The 26,886-nt window shown below is 39.3% G+C and overlaps 2 protein-coding genes across 2 annotated transcripts; one reads left to right on the forward strand and one right to left on the reverse strand.

Moving 5' to 3' along the window:
* Positions 1-460: 460 nt before the first annotated feature.
* LOC105394457 (graves disease carrier protein) lies at positions 461-9,472 on the reverse strand. Its single transcript, XM_038117351.2, has 6 exons — positions 9,068-9,472; positions 8,409-8,635; positions 4,095-4,283; positions 3,336-3,492; positions 3,008-3,149; positions 461-2,151 (listed from the first exon to the last, which is right to left on the reverse strand). Exons 1-6 carry the CDS (start codon positions 9,129-9,131, stop codon positions 1,974-1,976), a joined length of 957 nt encoding a protein of 318 aa, XP_037973279.1. The 5' UTR covers positions 9,132-9,472; the 3' UTR covers positions 461-1,973.
* A 1,140-nt stretch (positions 9,473-10,612) lies between these two features.
* On the forward strand, positions 10,613-26,715 carry LOC105394456 (sialin). The gene is made up of 11 exons (XM_048625745.1): positions 10,613-10,641; positions 11,552-11,780; positions 17,595-17,685; positions 18,025-18,173; positions 18,738-18,885; positions 19,529-19,695; positions 20,096-20,245; positions 24,341-24,473; positions 25,016-25,171; positions 25,581-25,666; positions 26,108-26,715. The coding sequence occupies exons 1-11, from the start codon at positions 10,613-10,615 to the stop codon at positions 26,294-26,296; spliced, it is 1,527 nt and encodes a 508-aa protein (XP_048481702.1). The 3' UTR covers positions 26,297-26,715.
* The last annotated feature ends 171 nt before the right edge of the window (positions 26,716-26,886 follow it).

Here is a 26,886-nt window from a genome sequence, read left to right on the forward strand (position 1 = left end):
AATAATTATTATAATATTGAAAACCCAAAAAAAGAATGTATGATACAGAGCTTCACTAGCGAGGGACACTTCTGTATGAAATGTTTCAACTGACGCCGCATCTCGACTCCTGATGTAAAACAATTCCCACAGCTGAAGCTCTAAAATATAAATTAAGGCTTTCCTTGCATACGGCGTATTCAAAATGAACTGTTATTATATTATATTAGAAAATACTTAACAATTGTCTATTCAAAACTCAACACATATTTTCTCATCAACTTGGTATAAATACGTTGAAAAATAACAGGTATCGTTAACTAAACATTTAAATTACAAAACTGGATATTAATTTATTCTTTCTACTGTACTATGCCGGTTAGGAATTAGATAATAAATAAAATTAATTATAAAAAGATACGACTTTCATTTCTTAAACCCCAAATACTTTTTCATAAGAAGATTTATAAATGAAAATGAATTTTAAAATTACAAAATATAATTTATTTAATAAATACTGTCAACCTCTTTATATTCATTATTTTACTTACATTTTGTGTATCTTTGGTGTGATACATTTTAACTTAAAACAGATTTAAGTAACAGAGACGCTATACAACAGACATGTATACAGACAAAAAAATAAAGCCTCTTTTAATGGATATGGAAAAAGCGAGATAGTGAAATAATAATATAAATAACGCAGTAAACCTGTGAAAGTTCTTGTAGTGGCCATAAAATAATTATTTCACGATAACGAACACTTTATTTATATTTGGCTCTGATGAAATTAAATTAATTCTGCTCTTTTGTAAAACCTTAGTAGGGCTACAGCTAACTAGATGCTTATGGAATGAATACATTACACTAACCTAAGTATAAATTAAGATGACAATTTCGCCTAATTACCTACACCACTAATAATTTGTCATGGAAAGTACCTACTTAACGAATTTAAGACATGTTTACAAAGTAAAGGTGATGTGTGAAACTCACTCCAAACTCCACTTAATTAAGATATTTTGGAGCCCAAGATTGCCCAGCCGACGTTGAATTAATAGGTAAGTAGCAACATTGAGTATTAAGAAGTACCATGTACCGACAGGTTTACAAAAAGATATTCACGTAGACATAGCCTATTCAAAGAGCCCCACGACAAGTATTCGTGCTTAAAATATAGCTTTATCTCAGTGACAAAAAGGGTAAAATTTGTACAATATGCATACAGTGCATTTATTTCAAATGTCTAATACATTGTGCGTGCAGAGGTGCATCTAAAATATCTAAATGTATAAATTAACAATTATCTAACAATGGGATAACGCTATATTTTAAGGAGAACACGCTGGGTCCCTTGCGTATAAAATAAAATTTACAGTTTATGGACTGAAGGCCTATCTCTGCGGTTGCAGCAAACAATACATCTTAAATTACTCACATCATCAAATTTACCAAAGGGATGTATGGTACTGTACTAAACATAGAAGGCACTATCTAATTGATTGTTCTAATTAACATTACATATAACACCACTATTTCATAGCGGTTGCATTTTTACAAATACTGAGCTTATTTAAACATAAAATAATTAAGTATTTTCTCTGGATACACCTACTTAGATAAAAAATTATTGTTAACCACATTGGCGCCTTAAAAACGGAAACGGACGTAAATGGATAACAATTAAATCTGTTTTCGACTCTCATCTGTTTATAGTACCTATATCCGTCTTTCCACCTAGATTTCTACTTTATTCCTTATGGTTCTAAATTAATTTAAACTTTGCTTTAGCTAAATCATCAAAATAAAAATGATGGTAATATAAAGCAAGTAAAATTCGTTAAACAACCTCCTTTCATGTCCTTTCGTTACCCGCCATAAAAAATATACTATTCAACCTTTTTGCTTCCGATTAAAAACAAAAGTTCAGCTGTCAACGTTTAAAAATTCGAACGAACCATAGAGATTCACCTTTTTGTTTCTTAATTTTATGTTTATGAGACTTTCATGCCAGTATCCAGATTGAGCAGTTGCTTCATTAGCTCGTAGGTGGAGAAGGAGGTGGCCACCATGGGGATGGCTCGGATGTAGTTGATGCTCATGCCTCGGTACAGACCCTTCACGATGCCATTCTCTTTGTAGATCAGCTTCAGTGTTTGCACCATGCCCATTCTGTCGACATTTTCAGTTGGATTAGTGAGTCAAGTGAGACTTCTAAATGGCAACACTTTTAAAACTTTTTTCTTATGTCTACGTTATTCCATAAGCCAGAAGTTACAGTTGAAAGAAAAATGGTTAAATTAAAATACTGCGAAATGAAATAAAGGATTCATAAGTTAGCTTCATCAAGTTAAGAATAGATTTGGTTAATAATAAATGTCTAAATTAAATACGTAAATAAATAAAATATACATATTAAACCCACCTCCTGTAGTGCAGACAGTCCCAGTGAAGAGAGAGCGTGCAATAAGAAATAGATCACAGATTAATACTAGGAATAAGCCAAGAGTATGTGCATTGTGCAGGTGTCGCTAATGCAAGAAATCTATGATCCAAGAATTAACCCCTTGACGTCACTAGCAACTATGCATAAGCATTTAAACTTAAACAGTTATGGCTGTACTTTTTCGGGGGCAGAACTGACACTCTCGCACATTTTCGATATTGACAGAGTGAGATGTATCATTGTAAGGACCAATAGCAACCCAATAAAAAATAATTAAAAATAGACTATAGCAGGTCAATAACACAAAATTACTTTAAATTAAAAGATACTTTGCATACCGAAAGCGCTTTAACCTTAACCATAGACTAAATTAGCTTATGCCTTAACCAATAAAATACACATTAGTTTTAAACATTAATGCCGAGTTGTAGAAAGGAACTTTAAGCTAATGTCAGCATCAAATCTATTTCTCGTTTTTTCTGCCAAACAAGGCAGCAATACATTTAAGGTTGACATCAGCTTAAGTCCTTTGTGCAACTCATCATAAGTACACTTATCACCAAATATCACAGCAATACTAACCCAAACCGCTCGGTGTCAGTGGTCATGCAGGCGAGCTGCATGCGCCGGCGGGTCACGTCCAGCGGGTACGCCACCGACTGCGCCGCCGCGCCCGCCACGCCGCCGCAGACTAGCTTGCCGGGCACCGTTAGGACTAGTCCGCCTGGGATGATAATAATAATAAAATATTGCTTTTCAGACATTTTGGTCCATAGTGTATAAGTAGGTAACACTTTATGGATGAGGGGTTAATTATTAAATAGATCATAAAATAGACAGCATGGTTATTATACTACTGGAACAGACAGACACACAACTCAAACTTATAACCCCATTCCCCTTCACTCACCAGTATTCCTCTCGCACTTGCGACACAGCACGGTAGGCACATACTTCATGCACAAGTACTTGAGCGACTCGAAGCAGTAGAAGCTGAACCCGGCGTACGGCACCATCCCCACGAGGGTAGGCACGAAGCCGCGGTATAGCGCGCGGATGCCGCCTTCCTGGGGAGGGAAAAAAAATATATTGTTATTGAATGTTGTATAAAATTATCTCTAAAATTTATTTTGGTAATAGGTAGTAGGTACTTCACAGTTTGGTATCCAATATCCAACACATGATATTGGCGGAATTTCTACATAAGGCTGTCACCAAAAGCTGTATACCAGCCAAACCAGCTTGCACGACGGGGTTGCCAGTGCAAAATTTAAAAGTTATGGCAATTGAAATACAACAAAACAGCCGTATAAAAAATATGGTAATGGAAATTCAACAAACAGCCAACTCACATTATTGAACATAACGCGGGCCGCGTGCGCGATTCCAGTATATTTATGTTCTCCCGTGATCTGGAAGGCGAGGCGCGCGCGGATGGTGACCAGCGGGTAGGTGAGCGCCACAGACCTGACTCAGCTCTTAGGGCTTAAGTCCCTCCCACAATCAACAAGAATCCAACCACACTTAATTTGTTTAAATACCTACATTGTGGCTCAGAATAATAACATACCCAGAGCTTTGTTCGGCTGTAGAGGCGTGTAACTGGCTGACACGATTGCAGACTAGAAAAAACTTCACGCAATGGAAACAAAACAAACAGCCAACTCACATTATTGAACATAACGCGGGCTGCGTGCGCGATTCCGGTATACTTGTGTTCTCCCGTGATCTGGAAGGCGAGGCGTGCCCGGATGGTGTCCAGCGGGTAGGTCAGCGCCACGGCGGTGACCCCCGCCCCCGCGCCCGCCACGAACTTGTCCCCGTGTTTCACTACAGGGATGTATACGCCGCTTAGATACTGGAATTGGGCAGGAAAGATTTTGTTAGTTAGGGGTTTTCAGCAGTGTCATCATTGAGGGATGTTTGGCCTAGGTTTTCTTCAAGCACATGTCATACATGTGATGTGACCACAACACCGCGATCTATCTACAATGCAGAGTGGAATTTTATCAGTGAACTGTCCGAAAACAGGTCAATTTACTCTAACGCCCGTAGGTTATTGTCTATCTACGTACCTATTACTTATTTCGCCATTGTTAAGATGAAGTAATTTAATTCAGAACGTGACTACTGATATCTGATAGTGGTCGTTTATACCACCTTAAATACTTTTTAATTATTTGCATCCATTTGAGAGCACAAGATCACTTTAATCTAGTTTTAATTAACAGATAACGCAGATAGAGTTCAATTATACTAAGCGATTATGTAAATATTTATGATTGTTACAGAGTAAATCCATTTTAAAGTGGTTTAAAAGTAAATACAGGCAACAATTAATCCGGAATTACCGCGACATCGTAGCGTCGCAGTTAATGATATTTTGCAATAGTTCAAAGGGGCTTGGCTGTCTGTCCACACATTCCTTCGCCAGTGAAATCAAGCGAGAGTTGTGGTCGCGCCCGAAGGAGGTCAAACGACGATGCGTGTCGCGGACTCTTTGGAACAAGTTTTTCGCAACGCGAAGAAGTTAATACATTATTCTGAGGTTTTTCGCTAATTTATGTTGAACGCGGACTCGGATGTACCCTCTTTCAAGAGCTTTTATTATTTAGGATAATTTATAGGGTGCGAACCCTCTCAAACCATTGGTTTGGTCCCTTTGAACTGTGTGACCGACTTACTAATACGTTCTTATGAAGATATGATTTATTATGATATAGATATAGAAGAAGAACAGTATTCTAAAACAGAAGCTAAAAACTTTTCGAAATGAGGCCAATAACCGGTCAATACCAGATAAGGTATATCTACCGGTAGGTACATCAAAATCACACGACTAATGCGTCGGATTAAGAATTCATGACTCAATGGCGGAATGCCGTAATTTATTTAGCAACGAAAAACAAGTCCAGTTATCAAGATTCATGTTGATAGCGTAATGGATAGTTGGATATTTGTCTCCCGCTAAACTGAACTGCAGTTTGGGAGTATATATGTAATTTTGTAAGTTATACACTGGTCAATAAATAAACGTTTAAAAAAAAAAATAGTGTGTGGAAGCACTGACCAATGCCAATGTTACCTGTATCGCAGCTTACTGCAGATGTAGCAGCTCGCTATTGGAAAAAAAAACACCTATTACCTATGTATTTATTGGCTCGTCATTGTATGCGATGCCATGTTATTTGCATCGAATTTGCTACACTTTCACAGGTCACCCCTACACCTAGCCAGATGGAGGGTATCCCACACTAACTGGGCACTTAGTCCAGCAGGGTGTACTCTAGAGCACGTTTTCGAAGGGGCCTGTGACCAGCAGTGGAGATAATATTCTAGTCTATGCAGTGGACTGCCATTTAGGGACGGTGACATGACATCGGCGTATTCGATATTTTCTTGCGCCTCTACCTTTTTAGAGCTCTATGTATTTTATTTTTATATTAACTTCAGTTTAAAAAACATCATTTTCATATCGTAAACGGATCCTTTCATGGGTGGCTATAGTTTTTATGGTTTTTCCTAGCCATTTCTTCGCCCCCTTACGGACCTAGGGTGTGATGTCTATGCCTATAGGAAAGGTTGGCACAATTATATTTACAGCATTGGCTTTACACAAAGTAGTTCACATTATAAGGAGATGTGCGCACTAGAATGTGAAGGCCATCTTTCTAATGTAAGCATTAGACTCAGATGTCCTAAGAATAACAATCAACTATGTAGGTAGGTCTCTTTATAGTGCGTCAGTGAAGACAGCGGAAGGACACGCGGTAGGAACTACAGTATAGGCATAGGCACCTTAGGTCAACGCGAGTTAAATACTAGTTATTATTATGTGCCTGGGTACAGTGTACGGGAAGGCTGTTAAGTTATAAGAGATAATGTATTAACTACAAGTAACATTTTTTCAAAAGCGTATTTGTGGTAGTTATGTACTAATTTAAGAATCTCTTTAGGAAATCACCAAATATTATTTTCGAAAAATTATGTAAGTACCTACATATATTTTGAAACATTGGTTTTCCCGGATACTGGCGCAAGTTCTTAGTAAGTACATAGGTACCCTAAGTAAAGAACAAGTTAAGTATGTTTATTTAACGGTGTCCAGCCTTGCAGAGCGTAACCGTCGAAGTTCGTAGATACCGTAATCCTGTGTTCATGTTGCTTTACAAAGCCACGTCTGCCTACATACCTACCTAACTATTTCAATGGTTGTATCGTATTAGAGTTTTAACAACATTAACTTTGAAATGGGTTTAAAAATAAGAGATGATTTATTTCTTTTTCATAATTGAAAAGGAATAAGACGCAAGTTGACTCATTCTGTTCTGTTGCATAGCTTCGCTGTATTGACTGCATATACGTACTAACAGCCTCGTTATTTTTCATTTTCTTGGTAAGTACCTATCTATGCTACTCCTTAATTTAAGGCTACTGTGAGTACATGTGACATGTTTGACCTCTGCAATGACAGTGCGATCGCTTAGCATTGACCTCCAAATTTCGTAAAGATAGTGCTTATCTTACAAACTTTTCGATCGATAGCTTTCGGTAGAGAACCAAAGTCTCGGACGGAGACACGTGTAGTATCTCACCCTTCTACACATTTAAGTGTATCAAAGTGAAGTTAATTTCACAAAGTGCAACGTTCCTAAATATATAATAATAATACTAGTGATTTTATCACGAAACGGATAACGTTTAATAATAAATTGGCTAGAGGATTACGTAAAGTAAACAAAGATAATGAAGAGATTAAACTAATGAGTCTGCATTGTTTTAGGTAGGTAGATTAGAGAGAGTTCATTATGGAGAGTTCATAGCAGTGCACTTAGGTAGGTACTTATTGTATTCATGAGCGCATTGTCAGAAATCTGCAAGCATACATGCGGTAATTATTAACAATACGCTATCAAACCAGCTAGAACTAATGTATACTTAATCCAACTAATGAATCTAATCCAACTATGACATAAATTAAAATAAGCACCTGAAGATGCCGAAATCTGGGAGAGCCAAAAAGGTGGCAGGTGGCCTGGTTAAATAAGGTCTAGGCTAGGCGGAGGAGGAGGCAGCCATTTAAAGTAATAAGACGCAAGTTGTAATCTTTATATGCAAAATTTATGAATAACATTAACACACACTTTAAAACAACATCAATGAATTCATGCACGTGTGCAAAATGCAATCCATTCATTTGGACACCGCTTGGCATTGAACTCTAGAAAGACTGTTGATAAGAGGGAAGTTTTAAAAATAGAACTCATACGATGGCCTCTTGGCTCGTCATCCGTTTATTGGCGGGAAGCGTATTGCGCGCGCACCTGCGCCTAGCGCTTCCGGCAACAACGGCGCACGCGCAATGGAAATGAAAACCATGAAAATACAATGAAAAATGACTCCAGTACACTAAATTCATTCAGCAGGAAGTCCTATAGAAATATAAATATCATCCTCTAGATATGGCTCATGATTAGTGCCAAAATCAGCTTACTTCAGTGACGTAATACTGCCAATTAGTAAAATGGTAAAACTCACTTGGGTTTGAAGAAGTCATAAATTTCCTAATTTATGAATGGATGATTAGATATTTAATCACTACTCAGATTGCAAATTGCATTGAAATAAACGTATGTGACTATTTTATTAGAAAACCTAATTAAATGTGCATATGTGTACCCAGGTATAGATTTTCTATACCTCTATGTCTATATGGTTCTTATGAGTATCTTATGGGTCTTGAAAGGAGAGCCAGGCACCAGCAGTGGGGAGCATGGGTTGTGATGATATGATATGGTCTTAGGGTATGGATACTGTGACAAAGCACCAGCAAAGGTGTACTGTACTACAATTATGAATATAGTGGCTGGCCAATGAAATGATCATTACATTTTCATGATTACATTCAGTGGACTGAATCCAGCATTGATTTACAACTACATGTTATTAGAATACCTAATAAAAATAAACAAAGTATACTCACCCTTTTATAAATTTCAAAGCTAGTGAACTGAGTGGCAGCATACGGGAATATCCGGACCATTTGTGCCCCATTTCCTTTGTACAATGCAATCAGAGATTCCTTCTTGACGATGGCAGTGAGTCCTCCCAACACTCCATGGTGCTTGTAGTGGCTGGACTGGGCTTGCAGCAGGATCTTGATGCGGTCCAGCGGGGCTACTGTGGTCTTTGCACACATGCCCGCCACACCTGGATGAAATTAAATTATTAGTTTTACAACTAAGCAATTTGTATTTTTATTAAGTTTTATTTTTATTTTACATAAGTATCTACTTAGATTGGCAAAGTTTAACTTATGTAAGTACCTAACTATTTAAATTAAATTAAATTATGTCTAATGAAGTAAGTATGTAATTTAATGCAACCTTAAATATATTAAAATAAATCATAGCAAATTTGGGTAAGCTTTTACAGTAATGCAATGACCTACATAAATTATTTTACCTACATAAAAAAACAATAATTTAAGGAAATAAATGGGTTTTGTAAAGTTATATTCCAAATGCATTGATATACATTTCCAACATAGCTTTCTTGCTAAATTCTTGCTATAGTAAATGTATGGAGCTTATTTCCCTACCAAATGAATAAAGTGTGGTAAAGTTATTTTGTGACACTCACCTCCTGCTAACAAGTTCTTCATAACAAAAGTCAGGTCACTTTTCTGTTCCATTTTCAGTGCCATGGTCGAAGCTTCAAGTTCACAACACTCGTATATCAAGAAGGCCCTAAACTACAGAAGATTTCACACTTTCTTTGATAGCACCAACATTTTCTATCACTTTTACGCAATCGATGTGTTGTGACAATGTATTTTGCAGATGCCACGCAGCGATAATTTCCTTCGGTGTAAGCACGCAACCTTCGCCAGCTCGCCACTTTCACCGGCAATTAATGAAATTGAAATCAAATCGGCGGCGACACAAATAACATAGTTTACGTTAAACACGGCCACGGCATACGGCATCAGCTGACGACTTCACTTGACTCGACTGACCACTTGCCAGCTTGCTTGCCACTTGTTGTCACTTTGACAGGATTTAGAATGAATGAATGAAATCAACTGTCAAAGTCTGTCCACAGAGGAGAGGGCAGAAAAAGTGAAGTATTCTGAGCTACAGAGAAGCTACTTTTTTTGTTCACTAGATGGCATTGTTATATGAAAAGTATAAACTGAAATAAAAACTTTGGTACCACACCTAAAAACGAAAGCTCATGTTTTCAGGACTACATTACCTATTTACCAATATTATTAAAACAGGAATATGAGAGTTTTATACATTAGCGTTATTAAATAATGATAACGTAATTTTCATAAGCGTTGAGCAATACGGGGCAACAAGCCCGATAGTAGGTATAAAACTGAAAGGAGTTCCTTCAGTTTCATTGATCTCTTTACGAAGGTCACCTTGAAAAAGCGCGAAAGCTCAAATCAGGACGAGCGGGACTTTTGGTCACAAAAGTTAGCATTTCTCTTGCACATGCCGCCTGGCACGTAGCTTCGTAGAACTTCATTTTTAAAGTATTGGTTCAGTAAATACACTCGGGTAAATATTCTTGTTTGTGGCTGATGCAAACAGTCGGAGATTAATATTCGGACTAAACACTTGGTCGGACTTTCGTGTAATGCTATAGTTTACTTACTTTACGCAAGTTTTGTTTTGATTGAAAGTTTTTGTGTTAAGATTTTTGAATTAAAAGTTACTCTACGATGGATGTGCCTGCTAGAGGGAATATTTTGGGACGTGAGTAGATTAGATATTAAGTATAAATAATTTAACTGTGAAACTTTTCTAATATTTATTCTATTAAGTTGCTATCATTGTGAACCATTTACCTACGATGCCGATGATGCCCAAACGTAGTTAAGTACCTACTTATACATCGATAAGTAGACACACATAATTGTAATTAAACGTAAAAAAATCACTAGGTACTTACCTGTAAATTATAGTACCTACTTATTCTTTAGTTAGATAGGTAGGGATATACTTACTAGGAAATCTTGAGTGATGACATCTCCCGTCCCGAGTCCCGGGTTCGATGCCGGCTGGGACAGATATTTTTGCTCTCGGGTTTTGGATGTTATAGGTTTGCTTTGTGTTGTGTGTGATATCACCTATACCCGCCCGCCAGGCGTAGAAAGATAATATTCTGGTTATGACCATGGAAGCGATTCAAAGCATGGTCGAAAAGTAAAACTCTTTGTAAATAATTCGATTGGGTTGGGTAAATGTAAATCTCAATACTTAGTGCTAAAATTAAAATGTGTGCGTACGAAATCGGCTATATTATTTAGTTCTACTTTTCTATGTCTATGTAGGTACCTACATAGAGAGGTTAGGTAGATAGCTATAAGTTAGTATACATTTATCCTTATTAAGTACCATTATATACTTATACTTACTTTATTAATTGTCGGACTGCATCTGTGATGATGTGATGATGACCAGTTTATTGCCTAAGTTTACGCAATAATAACACGCTGAAAGGTAGGTGTATTGTAAGTAGCATAGCATAGTATGATAGCATAGTTTGTAGGTACTTACTAGCTTGAGTGAAGCTAGTAGATTATAAATAAGTAATGATATGATGGGTAAAACAGTGAGATGCGTCGGTATTTTCATTATTTTAGAATGAAAGTTCTATTTGTAAGAGCAGCTACCTGTACAGTAACGCGTCCTTGTATGACCTTGTGTCCTTGGGCCGCCGTAACACACACATTTCTAGTTTGAACCGGTTTTCTTTTTTGTACAGGGAAAAAAATACTACCTATGTAGGTAGGTACATTCCATTGTTGATTTATACGTTCATTGACACCTAACAATCGTATCAAAATAAGCTTCGCTCCTTCTTGGAGTCAATTTAGGGATGCCGTAAAATAATGCATATGTGATGAATGGGAAAAAGATCTTTAAAATTCTTGCTCTATCTATAGCCGAAGCTAAAGATGATCGATATTCGTATTATTATTAGCCTACCTAGAGTTTAGGGTAACTTACCTAATATTTATATTTCAAAAGTAGTCAAGTATCTAGTTAGGTACGTTACTTTGTGACCTAGCCTAGGCCCTTCTTGGAAAGCTACGTAAGTACCCTAAAATAGACCGTTAATATTCCGAGAACTAACCCCCAACCTTTCCCCAGGATGCGTGCCCTCCAGATACATCCTGGCGGTGCTGGGCTCTATAGGCATGGCGATAGTGTACGGGCTGAAGGTGAACCTGTCGGTGGCCATGGTGGGCATGCTCAACCACTCCGCCATCGGGGGCGGCGGCGACCATGGTGTGGGCGGCGAGGAGTGCGCGGCCACTGATGCTGGTCATGTCGTGGAGGTAATGGGGAAATTGATGGAGTTACGCTGAGCTGCAGGAAGCAAATTTAAACTTATTATTTTATTGCCACCTTGCTTTGACACTGACAGTACAGTCAGGTGCAGATAAACCTGACCCCCTGCATTTCAAATAGAAATTCTAACTACGCAAAGCCAATTTGTCGGTGTGACGTATGTTGCGGTAGTGCTCGTGTCTATAGACAGATATAGAACTATTTTACTATTCTCCTATTTATATCCATCATTTAGATAATATCCATCATTTACACAAACTAACGAATTCATAGAACAATAATATTATGAAATACAAAATTTAAATTCTTTTTGTTTTTCATCTGGGATCGAACCCGCGTCGCATTTATCCACAAACCAACCATTTGCCCGCTACGCCACGAAGCTTGTTAAACTCGTTTGCAAAATAGTGAATATAATAGCAAAAGTAAAGTCTATGTAGTGATAATTGTTTACAATATGAAATATTATAAGCGCAGAGGGTATTTTGAATTTATTTCTCAATTGAAATTGTAAACTTGAAGAGAATGTTTTGTTGCATTGAGATGGGTTTTGTTAATTCCATCTGATTTATATTTACGTATAATACACATTATTAATTTGTTATCAACATTATTAATTCGTAACGATGACAAACGAATTTATTAACAAGGTCATTGTTAATTGAGTTAAGTGCCAGGACAACATTGGGTTCGTATTTTCTCTTTATAATTTTATTGGTTACTTTATATAAGTATTATTGGTTTTCATTTATTTTTCTTATAGATTATCATAATATACTTTTTACACTATAGTAATAATGTCACAATTATTATATTTATTAAGACATGATCAAATTATTGTTTTTAAAGGTTACCGAAGATGGATGTCCTATAATGGGCCCTGAAGAACTGTTATAAAATAGCTAAACGCATGACAAGAATCAATTTGAGAATTTTAAAGATGATGTTATGGTTGCTGTTTGCATTGCGTGAGAAATATCTTCTACACGATAACAGCACAACTCGCATTGAAGAAATGGAACATTATAACTATGTTATAATACGTTTAGTAGGTATTTAACGGGTCCCCAGTTTAAGTATGAGTAAAATTTATTTAGTAACTAGTAAGATAATTGTTCATACTGTTAAGATAATTGATTACATATTTATAAGTAATTAGTAATAAAATTGTTGCTTATTTATAATTTAATTGTAGAACAACAAGAGATGTAAATTGTGAAATTTAGTAACATGTTGGTTCTCTTTGTTGTAATTCTACAATTTTTGAATTTGTTTACTTTTGTTTATAATTATTCTGCATACAGACTAATAATATTTACTTGTTTAGTGAAATAAAGCTTTTTTTTTCTTATATATTATGTTTTTATTTTATTTCCTGTTCATATTGATAAAGATAGTCTAAAATAACCCATCTATAATGATTAACAAAGAAAAAAATAAAAATAAATTTTAAAAGTCACTCCTGTAACGTTATTTATTTCTTCAAAATAAATAACTTACAAAGTAGTAAATAATCTTCATAATTTATTAATTTTAAGTATCGACTTTATCGATAACTTAATCTTCGCGTCGATAATTCTTCAAATTATCGACGCGTTTCCATCCCTAGCCAGCGAAGCGGTCTAGCGGAGAAGAGGACTTCCACGCCGGTCGCGTTATCGGGATTCCACGCCGATACTCTTCGACTCAGGGGAGTCCCTATCCGTGCCAACTGAAAACTGACTGATCGTGTAGTGTAGGCCTAACCCACGTTGACCTTTAAATAAATTTGTGTCAAGCTAAACCCTGGCTTCTCATTTCTACTCTCCTCTTAGCTAGCCATTTTTTATAAGCGCGACACTGGCGCCCTTCACGTGGTTCTAACGGTCAGTCATTTCTTGGTTGGTAACGTAGCTAGCCATTTTTCATAAGCGCGACACTGGCGCCCTCCACGTGGTTCTAACGGTCAGTCATTTCTTGGTTGGTAACGTAGCTTGTTTTGTGTGCGTGCAACTTGTAAAGACTTATTTTCTTCAATTTATTTTATTCCCGCTACACCTCGTAACTGTGGTACTGTGTTTCTAGTGCTGTAGTTAATTCTAAACTTTTGATATCGGTAATATTTTACTTTTAAAATATTTATTTGAGTGTTTCTTTAATTTTTTTTGATACTTAACACAGTACAATAGTTGCATTTTGTTTTCAGCTGCATCTTTTATGCTTTGCTTATTTAATTTACCGTGTACTTGAGAAAAACTGTCTACTTTAATTGATTTTGTAACAGAACGGAATCAATGAGTTAAGTAGACCTGATCACACAGTAGTTTTAAAAATGACGCTTTTCGCTATAGCTTTAGATTTTCGGATATGATCAATTTTTACTTTTATTTAAACCCATTGACATCTACCTTAAATTCCTTGTTTTCAAACTTATTGACTAAAAATCGTTAACTTTCTTTTATAATTCTACCCTCAGTCTAGAATATTTTCTTTTTAAATAATGATTCTACTTGAGTAAGCAAATTATTATATTTGCTGCCTCTTTGAATGTAAGGTGGCCTTATTATTCTCTAAATGTTTGATAAGGCTTATTATGATTGAAAGTATGAAAGTTTTTTGCAAGAGAAGTATGAATGTGTATGTAGTTTCTTTTAGTTATGAAGAAGTATTAGTTAAGCTGCGGATTTTGACTTTTAGGAGGTCAAAATCCTTGGGCAGAAAGGGGGGTAATGTAACGTTATTTATTTCTTCAAAATAAATAACTTACAAAGTAGTAAATAATCTTCATAATTTATTAATTTTAAGTATCGACTTTATCGATAACTTAATCTTCGCGTCGATAATTCTTCAAATTATCGACGCGTTCCCATCCCTAGACAGCGAAGCGGTCTTTTGTTCATGTCCCCACTATCGCGGCAGCCCCACTCAGTGACCACTGGCTCTCGATCATTCGTCCACGGGCTACGGCATCGACTGCGCGTGACCCTACCTCACGGCAGTCCTCTAGGTGCCTAGCCCGCTCTAAAGTGTCGAATGACCTAGACCTTACCAGTGGTACCTTGTGCGTGTCTTCCCCAATATCGGGTAAGTGTGATCAGACTTGCTTAGCTTATTTTAGGAACCTATTTGTGCTTTAAACGTTTACTTATTGTGTCTTAAACTGTTAATTTAAATGTGTCTAACTTAGCTTCCATTTTATTTTATTCGCTGCTTACGCCGCTTACGAGTTAGCAAATAGCTAACGTAACTACTTACTAACTGCGCACTTTTAGCAGCCAAGATGGCGGATATGCAATTACGCATGATCATTTAGACATTTCATCATCATCAGCTTTTATATTTCTTTTATTTTAATTACGCTAGCTTGCCTAAATGCATTAACGTAGTTTTATTCCAAATTATGCTGCAGCTAGTGTACCGCTTTCGGCCTTTCCTTATTATTACTATTTCTTATTTAATTAATGTTAGGTATTCCGTTCTGGTTTCCACTGCCGCCTCAATCAAGTTAGATTAGGTGCTCTTCTGTAGGTTTTGATGACGGTATGTGGAACCTAGATGATAACTGTGTACTGATGCGTTGGATTTCTATCTATTCCAGGGTCCACGGTACGGTTTACCGACTACACGGATCTGCTACGTGGCTTCTACGGCTCGCCCTCTACGTGCTGGTTCGGCAACCCCCTACCTTCGTGTTGCTGACCACGCCGCGCAGCCGAGCTACACGCCACGCGCACGCAACGGCCACGTGACCTGCCTGCCTACCTACCTGGGCACTGGAGAAGAGGACTTCCACGCCGGTCGCGTTATCGGGATTCCACGCCGATACTCTTCGACTCAGGGGAGTCCCTATCCGTGCCAACTGAAAACTGACTGATCGTGTAGTGTAGGCCTAACCCACGTTGACCTTTAAATAAATTTGTGTCAAGCTAAACCCTGGCTTCTCATTTCTACTCTCCTCTTAGCTAGCCATTTTTATAAGCGCGACACTCCTTCCAGAGATTTGAACTCTGGACCTCCATATTGAAAGCCGAATACCTTAACGATTAGACCACACCGACAATTAGTTAAACTGGTGAAAAATGCAATCACTTCGTATCACACTGAGCTGGCTTGCAATAGTTAAAAGTGAACAACACAGGTTTTAACATTCTGGCATGAACTTTATGAAGCTAGTTCCAATATTTGATTTAAGATGGCGCTTAAATTAATAAAGGTCGATATTTAGCGCCATCTTTTAACACACACACAGAGGTCTTAGTAACGAAACGAGGTTTATGTAGTTCAAGGTTATTTTATGTAGGTGGCGCCTAAGTGGGAGGGTTGTAGTTATAGCTATATAGGGGTGTCAGGAGTTCTTGACCTTCACTGTACCTATACGGACAGAAAGAGACAGGCATAGATTTAATGCGGACATTAGTTTAAATAGAGCGGTATTTGTTGAAAATCTATAATTATACTAACTTAGCTCATAAAATCTGCTATGACATGGCATAGGCCAAATATGTGACGGTGCATCATGAGTGATGTAGTCTATGAGTTGATTTTAATATGCTCAATGTGGATGGCGTCATAATGTGGTCCGTGTGGTGTATGAAAACTGTTTTAATAAATGTGGTCGCTGCCTCTACTCTACCTAATGCATTTAAATTATATTTCCATCTAACAAATTGGTCATCAAAACTTTTATGAAAGCTTGATTAAATTAACATACCGGTCAATTGTATCATCTGTAGTCTGTATACCACGCATTCTCCTTATTAAAAGTACTAAAGCGTACATTTTACAACTTTGTTTATAAATAATACGGTGCCAACGTCCTCTGGTGAACTCTCAACGTAAAATTATAGAAACTATGATGTGTACCATGTGATATTATGACTGACAAATAAGGATACTGAAGCATAAGGAGTTCTACATACATAATAGCTGGCTGGACCGACTACCTTAGACAGGCAGTGGTTAGATGAGGAAGGCCGAGGATAGAGTGTTGTGGCGCTCCTTTTAGAGAGAAGGCTTATGGTCCCATCCCAGCAATGCACTATTAGTCATGGCATTATGATATAATTTGAGTTTAAATCTATAATACCTAATAATGTCTTTTTTTACTTTCAATATCATCGCCCTTGAATAGGTCAAACTCGTAATGTATTTTTGAATCCGACTGTTATAAAACCGATATGGGAACAGTTGGAAATATTCCAAAGTCATCAACGCCGTTTGATGGAATTGAGGTATAAATTAATTTTGTATGGAGTAGCCTATGTAAGTGTATAGTTAATTCATTCTCCCCTGTAAACAACAACTTTTAAAAACTAAACCCCAAGTGTAGGTACCTACCTACAATACAGTTAGAACGAGTACACCTAGGCGTTGACCATTGCCCACCATTACTAAAGACTGTTAAGTTCAAACTACATACGACACGTTAAATTAAAACGGTTGGCCGTTAAATATTGTCCGCCAATAAAATCCGCACCAAAATTAGCACACAACCATAAATTCAATGCATTTCAATAACCAGCATGAATAAATTTAAATGAAGCACTGCTATTTATCGTCAAATGTCGCACAATTCATACAACTGATTTAATCATAAAGGTTGAAGTTAATAATGTAGCAGCAGACATTGCAATTAAAGATGCTTTCACCCGATGCAATAGCCATTTAAATTGTTCAATCGTTTACGAACGTTTACCGCCAAGATTGGCTATGTTAGCCACACCAACGAAGCCTGAGTTACCATTATTAGCAGTCGCCGTAGCCGCATCGGCATGGTTGACATCTTCATGATCATCAATGGTACCTACCTACTTGTTTCCCAGGAGCCGGATGGTCCGTTCGCGTGGTCCGGTGGGGTGCGCGGGACAGTGCTCAGCTGCTACTTCTGGGGATACCTCGTCTCGCAGATACCTGGTGAGCTCCTCATTAATCGATATAAAAGAAGATAGGTAACTTCAACTCAACGAGAGGAAAAACCTGAAGCTATTTAATCATAATTTGCTGATGAAGCCGATTCTCGCCAGTAAAATCAATGTTAAGTACCTAACTGAAATTATCCGGCGTCATGTCTCATTAAAATCGATTTAACCATTCGGCATGAATAAAGAATCACTGTAGGTGGTATCAGCTCTCAGCTCCTACAGCCTCGGTAATAGGCATCTATATTATTATCGTATTTTTTATAATAGGTAGTATAATATGATATCTTATTAAAGCGTTATCTTTCTCTAACTCTCCATGCTCTACCCCCAGGTGCCCGTATAGCGGAGCAGTTCTCAGCCAAGTGGGTGATGTTCTTCAGCGTGTCCATCAACGTGGTCTGCACCCTCCTCACTCCGGTGATGGCGAACGCGCACTACATAGCTGTAGTGGTCATGAGAGTCGGGGAGGGGATCGGTGGTGTGAGTATCAGGATTTGTAATTATTAGCTGAAATATTATTCCAAATGTTCTATCATAGAGCATTGGAAGCAATATAATGGTAACGGCGGCTTCGCGCTTTCCAGTTGGAGATGTTCGAATATTATGTTTATGACATCAGGTTTTCAGCCTGAGTAGCAGTACGGAGTTTCGTACAAAGCAAGGCTTTTAGAGACACAGCACAAGGTTGTAGTTACTTAATCGTTGTATTATTGCCCAAATGTTGGGCATTAGCGTTTTGTGCTCTAAGGGCGTCTTGCACAACAAAGTTAATCAAAATTAAATCTATGACCTCTTGCTCTGACATTATACTGTCAGAGCAAGAGAAAAACTATTTAATTTTATTTAACTTTGTTATGCAAGTCACCCTAAATTTACCTTACTTACCTACTTGTTCCTATGTGGTCCTTATTTCGCCTGCCAAGCGTGAAGATGAAGATGACACATAGGAGTGCGACGGTCCAATGAAAGTTCTATAAAGTCTTATCTCTTAAATTTTCCCAACCAACATAAGAGCTTGTTCATAATAATCAATTTAATCACCAGGGAGTAACATTTCCCGCCATGCACGTGCTGCTATCGAAGTGGGCGCCTCCCGCCGAGCGGAGTGTCATGGCGGCGCTGGTTTACGCGGGAACGTCGCTGGGAACTGTCATCTCTATGCTGATGGCGGGAGTTTTGACAGCCAACTTAGGTAAGGCATAGAGAAACTAACTGGTTTCGTATTGACAAAGGCTGGAAATGGACCACAGATTAGACAGCCTATTGCTATGTAGGTAAATGGACAGGGTGGCCAAAAAGTCGTGGATCAAACGAAACAGGGAGATACATGAGGTAGGTATCTCTCTATATCTCCCTGTTTCGTTTGATCCACGACTTTTTGGCCACTCTGTATAATATTATGGTTTAATTTATAAAAGTAGGTCCAATGTCCAATGATACCTACTTCTACTATAGGTAGATGGATCCCCAGATATGATGAACTAGTGGAAAGGCTTCAAATTGATTACGAAGCACTTTTGTCCTTAATTATGTAACTCATTTCACCCTATGAGTCAAGCGAGCTTTTCCTAAGGCTTCCATTAATCATTCACTACACATTGATCGAAATAAATGAGCCCATATTATGTAATAGGTACCTAACATACTATTCGTAGTTACGCACATATTTTTACTGCTATGATACTTCAATGTCCATAAATCTCTACCAAATAATTAAAACAAACATCTTTTCACTCACACCTAACCGCCTTTCGCTGACTGTCCAATTCATCCATTCGTTTCTTTAAAAGCCTTCCTTCGTTTAAAACCGTTCCCTAATTTCCAACCCTCCACAGGCTGGGAGAGCGTATTCTACGTGATGGGCGGCCTGTCCCTGATCTGGTGCGTGCTGTGGGCGGCGCTGGTGCAGGACTCGCCGCAGCAGCAGCCCTTCATCAGCCAGGAGGAGCGGACCATGATCGTGACGTCACTGGGCGGGAAGACGGATGAGGGTCCGAAGAAGGTAAGGATGGAGGGATAGAGATGTTGATAGTTGAGATTTGAGTCGTCGTGGAAAAAAATATACTTATGATTAGATAATTAAATCATTACAAAAGTACATAAAAGCCTTTTGTATCCTGAAAAAAAACTTACGGCAGAAAAAATATGAACACCGGAAAGCGAAATGAGTAACTTTAAGAACCTATGACACGCATCGCATCAAACGTATGGCTATAAATGTACGGAGCAACAGGTTAAGTATTGCCAATGAGGTAAACTCACTTGTGTTAATATATTTCAATGTAAAGAATACTTCAACTTCAGTATTCATTAGATGGAAATACATTTAGTTGCAAGACAAATGATAACTGCGAACTTCCATTTACAACTACTATGACTTACCCTCCCATTCCTCCCCTCAGAAGCTGCCAGTCCCGTGGCGCGCAGTCCTCACCTCACCCGCATTCCTAGCCATCCTGGTGAGCCACGTGTGCTCCAACTGGGGCTGGTACATGCTGCTCATCGAGCTGCCCTTCTACATGAAGCAGGTGCTGAAGTTCAACATGACCGAGGTGAGTGAGCGTCGAAATCTGGACACTGATATAGTGATAGCATACGTAGTATGGCCTCTTCCTTGGTCTGATCCTTTCGAAACTGTGCCAAAATCTGGACAAGACTAGACTGCATTACTGATACAGTCTCACAATCTACAGTTTCGAGTGGGTTGGGACAAATTAGAAAGGGTCTCTTAATGGTTAGTTTCATTCGGGTAAAAGGACGCAAATAAAACTACCTACTCAGATCAGGTTTCTTCGAGGAGGTTAAAGGGTGGAAGGTGCCTCGCTCGCCGCATTCTGAATACTGATATGAGCTTGGTCTGATGCTTTCGAAACTGTTCAACTGTGCCAAAATCTGGACAATTACGGCGAATTACTGATACAGTCCCACAATCTACGGTTTCGAGTAGGTTGGGACAGATAAAAAAGGGTTTCTAAATGGTTTGTGTAATTCGGGTAAAAGAACGCAGAAGGTAAAAGAACCTACTCAGATCTGGTTTCTTTGAGGAAGTTAAAGGGTGCTAGGTGTCTCTCCCGCATTCCTTGCCATCCTGGTGAGCCACGTGTGCTCCAACTGGGGCTGGTACATGCTGCTCATCGAGCTGCCCTTCTACATGAAGCAGGTCTTGAAGTTCAACATGACCGAGGTGAGTGGAAGTCCCGTCGGTACCAAAATCTGGACACTTAAGGTTGGACTGACACACTGATATAGCGATAGGATACATAGCTTGGCCTCTTCCTTGGTCTGATCCTTTCGAAACTGTTCCACTGTGCCAAAATCGGCACAATTACGGTTGACTACTGATCCCACAATCTACGGTTTTAAGTGAGTTGGGACAGATTAGATAGGGTTTCTTAATGGTTGGTGTCATTCGGGTGAAAGGACGCATAGGATAAAACTACTTACTCTGATCTGGTTGCTTTGAGGAGGTTAAAGGTTAAACGACTGGATCCTCATATACCCTTCGGCTAGAAGGATAATTCCTCAGATCAAGTTAAATACACATTCTCTCTACGGTTTATGAGTTAAACACTAGACGGTTCTCTGGTTCCATAATGGATACCAGCAATCGGGTGTAAAAGGACGCAGAGTGTGAAAGAGCCTACTCAGATCTGGTTTCTTCGAGGAGGTTAAAGGGTGCTAGGTGCCTCGCCCGCATTCCTCGCCATCCTGGTGAGCCACGTGTGCTCCAACTGGGGCTGGTACATGCTGCTCATCGAGCTGCCCTTCTACATGAAGCAGGTCTTGAAGTTCAACATGACTGAGGTGAGTGAGAGTCCCGTCAGTACCGAAATCTGGACATTGATATAGCGATAGGACATCGTTTGGCCTCTTTCTTGGTCTGATCCTTTCGAAACTCTTCATCTGTGCCAAAATCTGGACAATTACAGTGGATTACTCATATCACAATCTACAGTTTCTTGTGCATTTGGGACAGATCAGAAAGAGTTTCATAATGGTTAGTGTCATTCGGGTAAAAGGACGCTTAGGATAAAACTACCAGATCTGGTTTCTTCGAGGAGGTTAAAGGGTGTTAGGTGCCTCGCCGCATTCCTCGCCGTACTGGTGAGCCACGTGTGCTCCAACTGGGGCTGGTACATGCTGCTCATCGAGCTGCCCTTCTACATGAAGCAGGTCTTGAAGTTCAACATGACTGAGGTACGGTTGAGTACTAAAATCAGATGCTTCTCTTAAGAGAAGTAAGTATGTTCCTTGATCTGGACCTAAATTACGGTTGACTGATCCACAAATACGGCTAGAAGGATAGTTCCTCCAATCCAGTTAGATACACTCTCACAGTCTACGGTTTATGAGTTAGACACTAGAAAGTTTAGAAAGGGTTTGATAATGGCAACCTGTCTATTACCTACCGGAAAAGAATAGCGAATAGAAGGCTACCAGTCTTCCAGAGGGTAAAACCACTGAGATCTGGTTTCTTCGAGGAGGTTATAGGGTGCTAGGTGCCTCGCCCGCATTCCTCGCCATCCTGGTGAGCCACGTGTGCTCCAACTGGGGCTGGTACATGCTGCTCATCGAGCTGCCCTTCTACATGAAGCAGGTGCTGAAGTTCAACATGACCGAGGTGAGTGAGAGTTGAAATCTGGACACTGATATAGCGATAGCATACGTAGTATGGCCTCTTCCTTGGTCTGATCCTTTCGAAACTGTGCCAAAATCTGGACTATTACGAAGGGTAACTGTTCAACTGTGCCAAAATCTGGACAAGACTAGACTGGATTACTGATACAGTTCTTCTCCTTAGACTGCCTCTGTGGTCTAGTGGTAGAAGCTTCGCTTCATGACCCAGAGGTCCCGGGTTCGATTCCCGGGTGGGACCATCAATTTGTGTTTCTAAATTGTGGTTCTAAGTTTGGTTAGGACATAGAAGGCTGATCACCTGATGTCCGAAACAGTGAAACGCTCCATGCTGTCGGATGGGCATGTAAAGCAGTCGGTCCTGCGCCTAGCTCTCTCCAGTCGTGTCGGTCAATCCGTCCCATTGGGCTATGAGAGTGATGGAACAGAGAGTGCTCCTGTGTACTGCGCACACACTTGGGCACTATAATCCACTCCTGCGTAGATGGCTGATCTCAATTGAGATTGGCCGCCGTGGTCGAAATTCGGCTAGGAGGACATTATTACAGTTCTTCTCCTTAGACAAGAAAGAGCCCCCCTTATCCGAACGGAGAGTAGTTTGTAAAAATTGACGTTCATCAGAAAATTTTATATTTTTACGATGAATAAAAAATTTTGAGTTTGAGTTTTGAGAGTTTGAGTTTCACAATCTACAGTTTCCAGTGGGTTGGAACAAATTAGAAAGTGTCTCTTAATGGTTAGTTTCATTCAGGTTAAAGGACGCAGAGGATAAAACTCCCTACTCAGATCTGGTTTCTTCGAGGAGGTTAAAGGGTGGACGGTGCCTCACTCGCCGCATTCCTCGCCATCCTGGTGAGCCACGTGTGCTCCAACTGGGGCTTGCAGGTCTTGAAGTTCAACATGACCGAGGTGAGAGCGGGTTTAACTACGGCATCCTGTTGTTTCTGGCGTATGGTCCCAAATCTATCCGCTGACATACCTATCGATAGGATACGAGTAGTTCCGCCGATCAAGTAAAATACACTCTTATAATCTAGGGTTTGTGTGTTGGACGTTGGTGTTGTAAAGTTTAGAATAGGCTTTAGGTAGGTACAATAGTTAGGATGGTAAATGCATGCATGCCAACTTTGTCATCTGATTTCTTTGAGGGTGTTTTTGCCTTGGTAGATTGATGACTGAGGAGAGTCGGTGGTGGCGCTCCTATAGGCCAATGGCCACTAGTGGCTTTGTCCAAATGTCCCCAATTCCCATACCATCTTAAAATACCCTCATCATCATCATCATCACGACCCATTACGTCCCCACTGCTGGGGCACGGGTCTCCTTCCAGTGAAGGAAGGGTTTAGGCCTAGTCCACCACGCTGGCCAAGTGCAGGTTGGTGGACCCCAACACAAGCAAGCTTGTGCTGAGAGAGTTGTCGGGTAAGTGGGCAACCCGACTGTCAGATGTTTTCAAGCCGCCCGAAGGCCTCTGACTAGGCTTAACGACTGCTGCCGAAGCAGCAACCGGGACCCACGGCTTAACGTGCCGTCCGAAGCACGGAAGCGTCCAGAAAAGCACCACTTGAAATTGGTCACCCATCCAATGGCTGACCGTGTCAGTTGTTGCTTAACCTCAGCGATCAGTTACGATCACTGAGGCCCGCTCGACTACGGACGCTTCCCGTAAAAATACCCTCAAATACTGTAAATAACCGACCAACCGAGACGACCGAATGGCGTAGTGGTTAGTGACCTGACTACTGAGCCGATGGTCCTGGGTTCGATTCCCGGCTGGGGCAGATATTTGTTTAAACACAGATATTTGTTCTCGGGTCTTGGATGTGCCCGTAAAATGGCAATAGGCCCGCCCCCTATTACATTGGGATTAACATAACACTGTGAACGCGAAAAGTGGGTGCAGCAATGCACCTCTGCCTACACCGCAAGGGAGTACATTAGTACAAGGCGTGAGTGCGTGTGTGTGTTTACTGTAAATAAACCCTCATATACCTACTGTTATTTTATTCCAGAATGCCGTAACAACGTCTCTGCCGTTCCTCTCGCTGTGGCTGTTCAGCATGGTGCTGAGCAAGCTGCTGGACCACCTGCGAGGGAAGGGAGTCATCACCACCACTACTGCTAGAAAAGTTGGAACTCTTTTCGGTACGTTCTTTTGAATTACCTAGGTAGGTAGGTACGTACCTGCAACTCCTGGCTGCAAAAATAAGTAAACTTCAACTGACTTGGACTATGTTACCAGTACAAAAGCAAAACGTGGATAACTCTGGGGGAATTATTCTGAACAAAGTCACATACAAGAAAGGCAGTTTACCTAATAGCAGCATAACTTTTAGAGATGGTACAGTCAGTGGTGTTATACAGATCAATCAGTGGTGTGGTGTGGCGGGTCAAATGTTGGTGATAGGAATAGGTAATACTTCGTGGCTAGGACTTATCCTAAGCGGCTTATTCAACATCTGAAATTACGCCTGTAACCGATCGATCTAGCAAGCACTGTAAGGCCCGCATAAGGTGAACACGAACAGCCCTATGCGGGCCTTACAGTGCTTGCCACAGCAAAAAAAATGCTCTTAAAACCCACAGCCGCTGTAACAAACATCTGTCAAGATGCAGTGGCCAATGAAGAGGATAAGACGAAGGAGTACCACAGCATTTCTAATATTCAAACCACGTTTTCCCCACAGCATCAGCAGTGCCAGCCGTCTGCCTGCTCTCTCTCTGCTACGTGGGGTGTGCGCGCGGCGCCGCCGTGGCCCTCACCGCCATAGCTATCACCTGCATCGGAGGCATGTTCTGTGGCTTCCTGGCGAATCATATTGACATTGCGCCCAATTTTGCTGGTGAGTTTGTTGAGAGTTTAAGATTAGGTAGAAGCAAGGAAAGTGGGAAAATTACTATATATGGTACACCCCCTTAGCCTTCTAGCAGAGCATTTTTATTTACAGGATGTTGTAAAAGTGGTATAGAAATTCGAAAAAGGGTCTCAGGGGGCCATTCTGAACAACTTTTATCTACGACTTTTGGAAATTCCCGAATCCCCGTAATCCCTTTTGGCTTACTTTTATGAAATATTCTGTATAATATGTACAAGAATTTGGGAATCATTCATTTAAAATTACAATCTGTGAATTAAGTTTTTTCTATTTAGGAACGCAAGTTTTCGCTATTCGCTGTTACCATTTATTTGAGAATACATTTTTGTTGTTTTCATATTTTAAAACACTTATCTAAAGTGTTATTTAATTACAGGGACTCTAATGGCGTTGACGAACACGGTGGCGACCATTCCCGGCATCATCGTGCCCCAGTTTGTGGAGAAACTGACCGACAAGAACGTAAGTAAAGCACTTACGATATCATTCTTTAAAGTCTGTTTTTTATATCGGATACTAAATTGACAGGTTCTAAAGCTTCATCAACAGTCGATTGTCCCACGGTTAAGTATCGTTATATTGGCGTGACAATCGACTGTTGATGAACCGTTCAGAATATCTCAATTTAGTATCCGAAATAAAAAAACAGACTTTACTTAGCAGCTGTGCTGTTATTGACACACGGAGTGCAGATAAAGAGTCATATAATATACTTTCTAGCTCTATCTCACTTCAATTGCAGCTCTCTCTGTCCTAACATCACATCATATGAAACGGTCGCCATATTGAAATTGTTTCTTTATCCGCTCTCATCATACAGACTTTGTTTTTTTTTATCAGTGGCGCCATCTATTGGGTACAAGTTTGCGACTTCAACTATTTATTTTTCCTTTTTATTTCCAGCCAACCATATCATCCTGGCGAATCATATTCTTCGTGACAATCGGCTTGTACGTGGTAGAGATGGTAGTATACTCTGTGTTCGGGTCGGGCGAGCAGCAACCTTGGAATAATGACGGCGAGGCGAAGAGTGATTCTACTGAGACCGCGCCGCTGAGCGACGCGGATGATAAGAAAACGGCTGAGGCTTGAATCTTTGCGGAAAAGACGATCTTTTAATCAGGCATGTCTAAAATTTATTGGAAGTAGATAAGTTTAGGTATAGGTATGATGTATTTTTTCAACTTGCTTATTCAACCAAATACTGATATGCAAATTGCATGTAGTCATTTCTACTGCCATTCGTGTAACGGCCGCCATTTTTATATAATTGTTTATCCGCGTTTTACTCAAAAATTATTTAATTTTGTACCTATATTTTTTATTAACATTTTGTACGATAACCTATCCAGTCGCTTTACAGACAGAGAAGTATTAAAAATATCGTAATATTTTAACTTAGCATTTGTACTTTGGAGAAGATAAAAAGTTTTTTTGTAAGCAGAATTTTTATTTAAGAATAATATTAGTATTTATGTAGCTTTGTTAAAATTAAGATTTTTATGTAAAAGTGCATAATTAATGCTTTAAGTACTTATGCCAAAGTAAAATGTACTTATACTGGTATATAGATTTTATAATGCATTTGTCTTTGTATTGAAAACTTTGTAAAACCTTACAGTAAGTACAGTGACTTCTTAAACTTTATACTTAATTTTAAATGAAAATAAATAATATATTGA

This window comes from Plutella xylostella, chromosome 3, assembly GCF_932276165.1.
Source record: "Plutella xylostella chromosome 3, ilPluXylo3.1, whole genome shotgun sequence".
Lineage (NCBI taxonomy): Eukaryota > Metazoa > Arthropoda > Insecta > Lepidoptera > Plutellidae > Plutella > Plutella xylostella.